Here is a 13,153-nt window from a genome sequence, read left to right as displayed (position 1 = left end):
TACTTCCCAAAAACACAGTGCTCACAAAAATTCAGTTTGCAAATTCCTTGCCCACCAAGAAGTCCTCTTTTGCTCAATTCTGCCATACCATTCTCACTCATATGCCCTAGCTGCATATGCCAAAGTTTAGTAATATCATCATCTGACAAGGAAGAGGAAGCGACAGCTGCATCACTAGTAACAGTAGAACCCTGTAAAATATATAACTTTACAGTCTTTCTCTGCTCTTTCATCACAATAAGAAAACCTTTGGAAATATTTAAAACCCCACTTTCAACTGTGTATCTGTACCCTTTTGAATCAAGAGTACTCAACAAAATTAAATTTCTTTTCAATTCTGGAACATGTCGCACGTCACTAAGTGTTCTGATAACTCCATCGAATATCTTAACTTTAATTGTTCCAATACCTGCGATTTTACATGAAGTATTATTTCCCATAATAACAACACATTTACACACTATTTCGTAAGTTGTAAACTAATCCCGATTGGGACTCATGTGGAAAGTGCAGCCTGAATCAAGTATCCACTCCTCGCTCACTTTAGAATTGTTGACCGAAGCGACTAGAAGTTCACCATCGCTGTAGTCTTCTACAACATTAGTTTCACCGAAATTTTCTGGTTGTTTTCCCTTTTGATTCGTAGCCTGCCTTTTAATCTTATTCTGTAGCTTATAGCACTCAGATTTAATATGCCCTTTCTTCTTGCATAAGTTACAAGTTTTACCTCTGTTTGAAGACTTTGATCTACTCTTAGATTTACCGCGAGGATTCTGTTCCTGTGTCCTTCCACGATCATCATCAGTGTTCCGATCTTGTCTCCCACGAACAATGAGACCCTCTCCCTGAGAGTCGTGTTTAACCACAAGATGCTTCATCTTATCATACGAGGTCAAAGAATTATAAACCTCATCAAATGTGAGAGACTCGTGGCTATATAAAATCGTGTCTCTGAAGGTTGAATAAGACGGGGGCAACGAACAAAGTAGAAACAACCCTAGATCTTCCTTATCATACTGAACCTCCATGGCCTCCAAGTTTGAGAGAATTTCTTTAAACACTGTTAAGTGTTCGTGTACGGACGCACCTTCCTCCAAACGATGAGCATAAAGACGCTGCTTCATATGCAGCTTGCTTGTTAGAGTTTTCGACATATATATTTGTTCTAGTCTCTTCCATAATACAGTGGAAGTATTCTCTTTCATCACATCCTGCAAAATTTCGTTGGACAAATGCAGATGTAATTGTGTTAAGGCATTTCGATTCTTACGCTTCTTCTCTTCATCTGTTAATGTCGAAGGCATCTTATCTATCCCTAGCAGGGCATCCTCCAGATCCATATGGGCAAGAACTGTTTGCATCTTAATCTGCCACAACGCAAATCTGGTGTTGCGATCTAATAGTGGAATTTCATACTTTAAAGACGCCATTACCGTGATCGAGATGAACAACCCAGAAACTCGGATACCAATTTGTGAAAAAATAAAATAAAATAAAATAAAGAACACACAAATTTTTACGTGTGAACCCTTTCGAGAAAAAACCACAAGCAGAGGAGAAAAAAATTCATTATGTCGAATTCGAATGAATACAAGAAGAATAGACTATGTCTATTTATATACTTGTAAAGTCATATTTTAGTAAGATTGAAACACCTTATTCTAATCAATATAAAATAGATGGAGTTTAATAAGGTTTAAAAACTTTATTCTAAAATAAAATAAAAGAAGTGTAGTTCTATATGGATCTTACTTTTATTTTATTTTATTTTACCATTGTATTTTATTTAAATAAGAATTGGTCATTTAATTCTAACACAAACAATAGTAATAAAACAAATTGCAACTCTTATAGCGAGCCATTTTTCATTAGTAATAAATTTGTTTTTTAATTAATTTATACTTATATACCAATTAAAACTAAATTCAATGATGCATTACCATCCAACACTTTCATGTAACATTTAAAAAATCAAAATTTAATATTATTTCCTAAAATTTATATTTTAAATTTATATATTGAAGAGATGGAAGATCAATTGAAACAATGATGAAATAATTTTGTTATATTTATATTCTAAAATTAATTTTATTCAATTTTTAAATATTTATTTTGAATTTTAGAAAATTAAAATTTAAGTTGTGAAGGATAAAGTTGAGGAAGCCAGTGTTTATTGAAAATGATAATGAGGATAATAGATTTAAAAAAATAAAGATCGAAAATGATGATAATGATAAATTATTCAAATTTATTTTAAATTATTTTTAGAAAAATTATTTTTATTAAATTAGAGTTAAATAGCTAAAATCCAACAACAAAAAAGGACAAGATATTTCTTTTGTGCAACCAGTGGTGGTAAAAGCCTAAAGATAGTGAAAAACAGCCATGGGGTATTGATTGTATGGACTTGGTCACATCACGAATGGTAATGAGCTGACGTAAGGCTTTTAGGGAAAATAACCTCATGAGAGCAAGATGTATGAGCAGTCAGTGTTGGCTCCTGCACCCTTAATTTCTACTTATTGGGAATTGGTGAATCCAGGCTCAATATTTAAATTTAAAATCGAACAAAGAAGCAAGTAGTATGTCAAATCTCTTTTCCACATGACTCGGAGAGGGATCATTAGGTAGGTCCAAATCTAAATAAGTTGGATAGAGCCTGGATTTAAGAATCTTGCAAATTAAGGGTCATTGTAATGTTAATTGTCTATCAATCAAGTATAAGAGTCTTGCAAAAGCTTCATCTCCTGCTGTACCATTGAAACAAAGAACAAAAGATTAACACCATGTTTGGTTCAATGTAATGGTTATGCCATTACAACTCTATTCCGTGGGCCCACCCTAAACACCTGTTTGGTTCAATGGAATGCTCTATTACGGGCTTATTCCATTACAGGCCTATGCAGCAAAATTGCCTGATTTCTATTCTGTAGCCTCACCACCGATTACTGATTCGGTGTTTAAGGGGACCATCACCACAAAAACTCTCCCCACTTTGCCCTCTCCCATTTTCTCACCTGAAACTCTCCCCACTTTCTCCCTCGTTCATTCCATCTTCCTCTTTTCTAATTTTTCTGTCCTCTTTTTTCTGCTTTCTTTTTCTTTCTCTCAATAGAGTTTTTCTTTTCCTCTCTTCCATTTTTTTTCTTGATCTGTAAAACTCCATCGATTGTTGGAAAGAGCAAGAGGGTTCTTAGAGGGGGAATTGAAATCTAAATAGAAAACCAAAAATGTTGAGGGTAAACTGAGTGATAAACCAGGCATGAGCTTCGATTTCAAATTATCGATACCTCCTAAGTCATGACTCAAAGATTTCCCCTTCACCTCTTCAACATTTCGCTTCAAAATCATCTATTCGCTTCTTCAATATTTACAAGGCAATTCTTCCATCTCCCCCTTTTTAACTCTAAAATATTTGATTTTTTAAGCTATAGTTCTTTTTAACTTTTTTTCTTGTGTGTGCAGCTTGCAAGCGAGGAAAAAATCGAGAAAGAACGAGCAAGACTGTAAGTTTAAGCTTTGCTTGTTTATTGAAATTTTGTTACGTGCTCTTCTTTCCATGAAATTTAATATAAATAATTGTTTTAATTTGATTTAGGGCAGTGTTGATGAATTGAATAGAGGATATTTTGATGATATTTCTAAGCTAAAACAACACGGTGGTAAGGTATTAACTGATTTGTTCTTTTTATATACATATAGGCTATATCATTTGCAAATCTGTTCAAATTAGTTGAATTGCAACTGATTTCTGAGTAAAATTAATGTTACTTTCTGTAAACATTTTAATTGTTAGTTTTTTTTCTTTTCTTGCAGATTACACTGGCAAATAAGATTCTAATTCTTGGAATTGCAGCAAGGAAGTTTCCTGCCATGGATGTTATATATTCTGATGGTAGAAAATCAAAGCTGCCGATTGTTTTTGATGCAAGTGGCATTGATGCTAGCAAGTTGGCTGTCCCTGAAGCATCTTTAGTCTGTCTATCATTTAGAGCAAACTCTCAGGTATGGTTTCTTTTTTCTATGTTTGTTTTAGATTAAATTTATGTATTTCTTGATGATGTTATAAATCTTCCATTTTTATCATAATAAGAGAATGTTGAATAGATAGTACATTGCTTTAAAATTGTGATAAAGAGGCATATCAGTAACTCCATGGCAATGGAGGGGTTAGCACTAAATTGCAATCATGAAAACAACAAAAACATGAGAAACAAAAGATGTTGTTGGTTGCTAACTTTTCTTTTCTCTTGTTTCTGGTTATTGTTATTGATTATGCATTTTAACTCCTTTTCCTTGTCAGGCTATGGTCGATTCCTGAAGCAAGCCTTTTTATGACGCCCTTTAGTGAGTCCAAGAGTGTGCAGCTATATGAGGTTCTATATTTTTGCTATTTAACTTTTCATTCCTTTTTGGCATGTGTGGTGAATCAACGATTCTCAGTTTTCTGTTGCTAGAAAGAACTTATAGTTACATGCATCTGTAGTCAATAGTAATAACAAACAAATAAAACAGCGAACAAGAATAGAAGATAACTATGCTAGTATGACTTATGAGTTATGACCGCCCTAGTTGAGCTTTTAGCTCATCAGATCAGCTTATAATTAATATTGCAGTTGTCCTTTTATTTACTGTATTTGAATGGAAATTCTTGGCAGCTGATTTTATGTTTTATATAAGTTATTTGTTAAAATAATTGTGTTTGGAAATTATTATGTGTTGCTAAATGATAATATATTTGCTGTTATCAGGTATCTTTTATAAACTCTTGGTTCTTATGCTTGAATCCCGTTAAACGACTGCTTCTTTGATTTATGAGGAAATCTAGTTATGGAGCGAAGGATGCTCTTCAAAGGCATATTGTTTATTCATTTGGTGATCATTATTACTTCAGAAAGGAACTTAAGATTCTGAACCTTCTAACTGGACAATCAAAAGTTTCTTATATCCTAATTAATAACATAACTAATATTCATACAGTTCTGTTTTGTTAGTCTGAGAAGATGCTTTTTCACTTGTTTGAAGGTAAATTTTCCAACTTGACAAATTTGGTAGAATAAGATGGTTGGGCTTTGGTTTGGCAAAGCAAGGTGAGTTGTCATCGCTTTTTTATTGCACGAAAGTTATTTTGGAGGAAAAATAGGTAGCCTGGCATTTTTTAGGTACCATATTATCTTAATGGGTTAATCTCTATTTTTGCATTCAAGGGATACTAGTGTCAAATGAAAATAATGATATGATTTGTTGGAAACATGGTCCTGTTTGCTATTTTCTTTTAGATTTCTGCAACCAAGCAAAACCTTAGGTTTTCCATTTTGGGTGAGCGAGTGGAAAAGTAAAGAAGTATCCTTATGCTAGTGTCAGTTTTATTTCAACTTCACTTTCTTGTATTCTAGTTTTGTGTCAGACTTGACTTAAGTTATATGCCTATCAATATCCCATTGATATTCCTTGCAGATACTTTTGGCTTGCCTGGAGCAGCTTAGTTCTTACACTGAAAGCCTGTTGGCTCAACAGGATGAACAAGTTCACAGTTTTGAGAGACCTCAATTTTGTTGCAGAAAACCTTGGTGTTGAGTTTTTCAAAGGTACTGTTGTGGTATAATAATCTTCCCATTACTGATGATGCGTAGAGTTGAATGAATTTTGTATTATTTTCTTCAACAATTAGAATAAATTGTATTTATCTATTCGATATCGAACCGGTTGGCAAAGCTGTTGAGGGAGTATTGTAATGAAGCATTGGGATTTTATAATGTAAAAACAATTTTATAATGTAATCTTTAATGCAAAACTTTCTCATTAACATCGCCTTTTCCAATTTTATAATGTAGATAAACAAATATTTTTTGTTTCTTTTAGTTGAAAAAGAAAAATAAAAGATACTATTTTTCTTCTGGATGCTTTGTGACTTTTTTCTTTTATTTGTAATAAAAATTGTGTTTAATACAATCAATTAATTTTAGAGTATAACACAGGTAAAAAGCTTTTTTATATAAAAATTATGTAAATAACAAATAAAACTTTAGTTGAAATCTAAGATAAATTCAAGTAATGCATTCAAATAATAGTGTACTTTTTAAAATATAGTAAATAAATTTTAAATGTTTTAATATAATTAAATATAAAAATAAAAAACATTTAAGTATAATTTAAATATAAAAATAATTATATTAAGAATGTTATTAAGTTATATTTAATAATAATTATATTAAAATATGATTAAATTATTTATTTTATTTTATCAAATTATATTATATTTAATAAAAATCTAATTAAAATTTAATATCCATATCTAAAAAATTTTATTAAAGATATTATGATTATTTTAATTTTTTCTTTATACTATTACATATCTATTCCATTCAACCAAACATAATAATACTATTACAGCTCTATTCCATTAGATTCAACCAAACAATTAAATTCCATTAAATTCAACTAAACAATGAATGCCTATTCTATTAGAGCTCTATTCCGTTAGAAAGCTATTCCAAACATTCCGTACAGTTTGGGAAGCTTTGATGGGGGATCAATCTATCATCTTTTGATTTGTTTTTCAGACCCTTAAACAGGAAACGCCTTCTTCCCTCAGCATTTCCAGAGATCGTATAAAATTCCGAACTATGATTATTCCAAATACTCTCTTGAAGCAGTAATCTTTGGTTATCGAAACTCCACCGAAACAACAGCAATAATTAACACAGAAATCAAACGCAACTTCACTAACAAATCAATAACCGATTATACATATATCAATCAAACGAAATTTAGACTAATCCTAATTCAGATGATAACCCACCAAATATATCCTTTTTCCCAAACTAGAAATTACATTTTTCTGTGAGGAAATTAAAAAAAAAAAAGACTGAAAGAGTTTATAGACGAAAACCCAGACACACCTTTGCATTCTAAACCAAGCAAATCAGCAAATCTAAGACCCAAGTTACGCTATACAACATAAAGAACACTATTTGAAAAGCTAAAACCTACTCCTGTTTCGATCTTTCCCCTTGAAAAAATAAGGGATGATCGAAATATAAAAGAGAACCCAAACGATGAAATCGACAAACTGACACGAATTAATTTCTGAGTATGACTACAAATCGAGCCTTAATATCCTCCTTAAGTCGCTCGTGGCTTCGTCATTCTTCACGGTAACGCTGATCTTCTTGGTGCAAAACACCGGCATCGGGACGGAACTCGGAGGCGGCGAGGTTATAAAGGCCGACCCAGCATAAAAAGAGGCTGGGACTACCTTCTTATTGTTGTTTGACTTGGTCAGTCGGATCTGGGTAGGAACGGAACCGGGTTCAGGACCCAAACGGTTAGTGGAACCCAGATCTGCAACGTCAATGTTTTCCTTTTCGAACCTGACGGATTTCTCCGGCGTCAGTTTTTTTAGAACCTCACCGCGTTTGAGGATCTTAACTTGACCCATCACGAGATCTTTAGCCGGTACCTTGGGGCCGGCCGACTGGGAAGGAGGGGAGGTAGTAGGAGACCGAGTTTTACGGTTTGGGTGTGACCGATTCGATCGGTTCGGATTAAGGCAAAGACTATTTCGTTGTTTCACGGGATTTGGTAGCTTCAAACAATCGTCTGGTTTTAGAACTGCAACACCCATGGCTGAAAAAGAAGAAATTTATAATATATGAACAATCAAGAGAATTGAAAAGCTTTGGAAATGAAATTGGGAGAGGATTTTTAGACGAAATTTAAGAAAGAAGACTCAAATGAAGCGAAATTAAGTATTTATCAAAAAGAGGAGAAACTCTTGCATTTCATGAGATAAAAGGAAATGAAACATGTAATGTGGTTTGAGTTAGAAGGAAAGAGGGATTTTTATAGGAGAAGCAAAATTAAAATTAAATTATTTGCTTTTAATGGCGGTTTAAAAGCCACTCTCATCATGGCGGTGTTGCAACTTCTTTTTAATAATATAATCTATAAAATCTTCCAACTTTATTAAAAACAATTATTTCAGCTATTTATTTTTTTAAACTTTAATCACTTTAAAATAATAAAAATTTATCATTTATTAATTTTGTTAAGACTATTATATCAACAATTAATTATTTTTATTTTAAATTTTTATAAATATCTTATTAAATAAATTTTTTATTTTCGAGATAAGCAAAGCATGAGAAGTCGTACTTATTTTACTCTTTTTACGCATTAGGAGAATACAATTTCTCCTCTGATTTAGTTTCTCTCTTTTTTTCTTTTTTTAATTTTCAGTAAAAGTAAATAGCACAATTGTGGCTAGGGAACTATATTAGTGACCTACCTAATTTTATTGTAGAAAATTTCGGGATCAATGATTGGACCATGCAAACTAGAAATATTTTTTCTTGGATAAATGAGGAGATTACTCGATCCATTTACGTATTGCTCAGGATCTATATAATAACCGGGGCTTCCATTTCAAATGCATATCCCATTTTTGTGCAACAATGATATGAAAATCCACGAGAAGCAATTGAGTGTATTGTATGTGCTAATTGCCATTTAGCGAATAAACTCAAGGATATTGAGGTTCCACAAGCGGTACTTCTTGATACTATATCCACCAAGATATAGATAAGTTTTTGATATACTTTAAATTCTAATAGTCATTAAGAGTAGAGTTCTATTTCATTTATATTTTTTATGTCTATAAATATAGACTTTGGGAAAGTATTGTAGATTATTCCGATTGATCAATAAAATACGCTTTCTTTTACTCTCTCATTTTTTTTGTTCTTTACTCTCCGTTTATTTATTTTATAACAAAAATAATATATAAAATTTATTTTCAAAAAAATAAAAATTATAAAAATGTAGTAAAAATATTTTCTAATTTTTAAAAAATTAATTAAGTGCTAGCGTGGATACCATGTCAAGAAATTTAACCGATTAATTTTTCCATCTATGTTTGGGGTGATTTGACAGATAGAATAAGTTTAAGGGGTAACCGAGGCAATAATTTAAATGAATGGCTAAAATGTCTTTTTTTTGTAAAATTGGAAGGACAAATAGATCATTATGCCTATTTTTTAACACATACATTGATTCTCTTTGTTACTATACTATACTATTAGGTAAATTATGAAAATATATTTCTGTAATTAAAATAGTAAAATGTACCTACATTGAGGTTTGAACTCACACTAATAAGATTACTAAAACTTTAAATTTATCGGTCTACCAAAATTCATTTTAATGTTTTATATATGTTTTATTTTAATATACACAATTTATTACCTTCATTGATTGTATATCTAATTTACATACAAATTAATCTAATTTTTATTTTAATATTGTAAATATTTCATACTTTATTATGATTAATTAATTTCAAACCATACGTTTCATTATTTATTGTATGTAATTTTCAAACACACCTCTATATGTTAAATATGTAATTTCCGCATTCATATATGTGTAATAGGATTTATAATTTTTTAATATATATTAAATTTTCTTGTTGAAACTCTAATTGAATTCAAAATTGAGCAATTTTCTTCAAGCAATTTAGAAGATTTTATTTCTTTAATTAAAACGCACGTGTTTTAATTCTTAATATATATAATTTATGTTTTAAATGCGTATTTTGATTTTATGCAATATTATTTATTAAATTTTTATTTCAGTTAAACTTTTCAAAAATAGCTAACACTATTAATACAATACAATACACAAATAATTAAATTTATATAATTTATGTTTTTTATTATGAAATACAATACACAAGTTTAAGGTTACTTATTAAATACATAAATAATTAAATTTATTCGAGATAAAAATACCTCCATTGATTTATATTTCTAAATGTACAAAATTGAATTAAAACCAAAATTTCATATTAAATGATTGTATAAAATTAAAGTTTACATATCATATAAATTTTTAGAGTTTTGTTTTAGGATACAAATCTTTATAAAAAAAAGAAAAGAAGCCAATGAGCATCAGATTGCTCGAAAAAATCTTGAGTGTCCATATTTGAGTCTCATAATATGAAAATATCATGTCATGTGTATGTTATCTATTAGATTTTTATTTTTTATTTTTGGTTTAAGTTTCATATTATTTATTCTAGTATAAGTTGAGATATATTTCAATTTTTAGTATGGTTTGTGCTCCACACTAAATTAATTATAGTTTTTTATAGAAAATTAATTATAATTATAGTTGCTTAAATATGTATTATTTGTGATCATATCATAATTACATTTTGAAGAAAAAATTAAATTGAAAAATTCGTTACTTTGATCCTTTGGGCTATCAGACTCCTCTACAAGTTTATATATTATCGTCAAATTGAGTATAAGCTTTGTTTTCTAACTTGGCATATAATTTGAATTTTGAGAGGTGATCGGTTGATTAAGTTGGAGCACCTTGTTAGAATTTGCAATCACCTACCAAGAAAATGTTTGGTAATATGTCATTGATAGGGTTTGAATCCTTAATCTATAACATGTAAGTCATTGGGTGGGAGGCATGGTACCACTTGATCTAAGTATGGTCTATCTTCATAAGGCGTGTCTGTTTTGTGCACTTATTATCTCTCAAGATACTTAGATTCTCTGTAGAGTTTGGAGACAAAACCCCTATTTCTTCCAAAAATAATACCTACTTATTGAGAGAGTTTGATAATTTCAAGAGATCAAAAGGTAATCGGTACCGCACTAGTAGGCACGCCATTTTTCTACCGGAACTATTTCGTACAAGTACTGATCTGTTTCGGTACACCGTTTTAAATTTACCGATATTTTGAAAAATATTTAATATATAAAATAAATTAAATCAAATAATTTCAAATATAAAATATTAATCAATTATATTAATGATCAATAAACTTTACCAATAAAATTTATTCATTCAATAAATATAAATTAAATAAAAAATCATCTCACATATTAAACAATAAAGTCATCCACAATATTATTTAAAAATCTACATCCCTTAAAACGGACGTTTAATTAAAACATATATGTAAAGTTGTGCAAAACTTTTAGAGATTTTCTCTTTTTTTTTATTTAGTTTGTTTGTTAGAAAAATTCTTTAATTTATTATTTATTAATTTTTCTACTTTACTTTAGTTTAAATTTTAAAGTTAGTATAATAAAAAATAAAATTAATAAAATAATATTTTTATATAATTTTTAATATTATTTATGCATTAATTGGCACACAATATTTTGAATGGTCTAATTATAATTAAATGCAACAAATAAATAAAATTAGTATAGACTGAAATTTTAACTGAAACGAAAATATATATTTTAAATTATTATTAAAATAATACGTACCGATGGATATAATCGAAATAGATGGAAACGAGTACATTAATCAAAATCCCTTGACCAAAATAAATTATAGCACTAATTACTTTTCACGAAAATTCTAAATAAAAAATAATTGTGGATTATTTATTCACTTTATTCTCACTTGTAATAAAAATATAATTGCGCATCATTAAAATGTTTGGCACAATTTTAAGATTTTGTTTTGGAATTTAGCTAGTAAGTGGTAATGGGCATGACCAATAAGGCGTTTTATAGTAAAGGCAACATTAAACTATACAAGATTTTTTGGGGCGTGTTGTTCACGGATTAGAAGGCGCACAGAAAGTAGCAGATGGAGGAAAGAGCCCACAAAGACCTCCGTTGGTATCTGACGTGGGTTTGGAACAACTCGGTGGCATAATTATCCACCCACTTTAATAGCTTACCCCTGTACTTTACTTTATTTACGGAAACACCCACGACTTTGGTTCCCCTGGTCGGGCTGGGTGACACTGTCAACCCTTTGACGCTTGCTTCGCTTGTGATTACACACCACGTATTGGCAAAGTCGAGGCTACTTTGATTGAGTCAAGTTTAATCCACTTAAAAAAAAATGTTTTTCAGAATCATTACATCAGTTTGAGAATTTAAGATTTAGTTAGAATAAATATTTAAATTTATTAAATTGTTATAAAATAAAGAGAGAGGGAGAATAAAGAAAAAAAATAAAAATAATAGAGAATGTACTTTATTAATCAAAAGAGATTATTACATTGCTTCATTAGTCTCTATTTATAGGCATAAGAAGTATAGAAGAAGTAGAGATCTAATTCTAATAACTATTAGAATTTAAACTATATTAAAACTTTATCTTGATCATGATGGACATCCACTTAATAAGATATAACATCCCCTCTTGGATATCCATTGGTAGATAATATGCCTCGTTAAAATCTTACTAGGAAAAACCCTGTGGGATAAAAATCTAATGAAAGAAAAATAGTACACAATCTATAATATGCAAAATATGTTATCTCATTAAAAACCTTAATAGGAAAATCCAAAGGGACAAAACTTCGGTTAAGGGAAAAAGAGTGCAACGCGTATTTACTCCCCCTCATAAAAATATCACATATTTTCTCATATTCTACGTATTCAATCTTGAATACTAGTTTTTCAAATGACTATTTGAATGTATTGATAAGTATTTATGTTACCATTTTTTTAAAGTCATGAGTGAGGGAAATTTGGGGAAATATATTTTGATCTCTTTAGGAGTTTCAATAATAATTATAGTAAACTTTAATCATGATCTTTCTATAAAAACACAAATAGGTATTTTGGATCATTTTATAATCTTCCTTCAACTATTCAAATTTACCACATATGTTCAAATTATTTCAATTTATATAAATGAACAATTTCTAGAATTTCAATATGATTCTAGCATCCTAAATCTTTCAAGGATTTTAAATAAACTTTACTATATAGTAATTCATAAAGGTTGTAACAATAACCATTAGATGCAACTTAAATCTTTTATGAATTGTCAATTTAATAATATATTTAAAGGTTATTGCATCCATCACAAAAGAATATTATATCTTTTCATAATCAATGTCAGAATTTAGTGAAAAACTTTATATTTTTATTTTGCTTGTAATGCCCCAAAACTCGGCTTAGGAGTTTAGACCGAATCTCGGAGGTTACATTAATCACTGAAGTGACCGTAGGAAAATTTTACAAAATAAATTATCTCAAATTCCATCACAAACATTTTTATCTTTTTACAAACCAAGAATGTTTAATCTTTTAGATTTCAAATAGGAATATTACAGTTAAGTTTAATTTATGAACAAAATTAGATTACAAGAAAAATTCAA

The 13,153-nt window shown here is 29.7% G+C and overlaps 2 protein-coding genes across 2 annotated transcripts; one reads left to right on the top strand and one right to left on the bottom strand.

Annotated features, from left to right (window-relative positions):
* The first annotated feature begins 2,475 nt into the window (after positions 1-2,475).
* Positions 2,476-5,806, top strand: LOC108484945 (uncharacterized). The gene is made up of 8 exons (XM_053029347.1): positions 2,476-2,532; positions 2,897-3,043; positions 3,466-3,506; positions 3,604-3,667; positions 3,817-4,005; positions 4,304-4,376; positions 5,026-5,090; positions 5,458-5,806. Exons 1-6 carry the CDS (start codon positions 2,476-2,478, stop codon positions 4,319-4,321), a joined length of 516 nt encoding a protein of 171 aa, XP_052885307.1. The 3' UTR covers positions 4,322-4,376; positions 5,026-5,090; positions 5,458-5,806.
* An 892-nt stretch (positions 5,807-6,698) lies between these two features.
* LOC108484282 (uncharacterized) lies at positions 6,699-7,908 on the bottom strand. Its single transcript, XM_017788014.2, has one exon. The coding sequence runs from the start codon at positions 7,625-7,627 to the stop codon at positions 7,100-7,102; it is 528 nt and encodes a 175-aa protein (XP_017643503.1). The 5' UTR covers positions 7,628-7,908; the 3' UTR covers positions 6,699-7,099.
* Between the last annotated feature and the right edge of the window lie 5,245 nt (positions 7,909-13,153).

The sequence above is a fragment of the Gossypium arboreum genome, chromosome 6 (assembly GCF_025698485.1).
Source record: "Gossypium arboreum isolate Shixiya-1 chromosome 6, ASM2569848v2, whole genome shotgun sequence".
NCBI classification, from domain to species: domain Eukaryota; kingdom Viridiplantae; phylum Streptophyta; class Magnoliopsida; order Malvales; family Malvaceae; genus Gossypium; species Gossypium arboreum.
The sequence above is the reverse complement of the archived record's forward strand: the minus strand, read 5'-3'. Positions and strand labels throughout refer to the sequence as shown.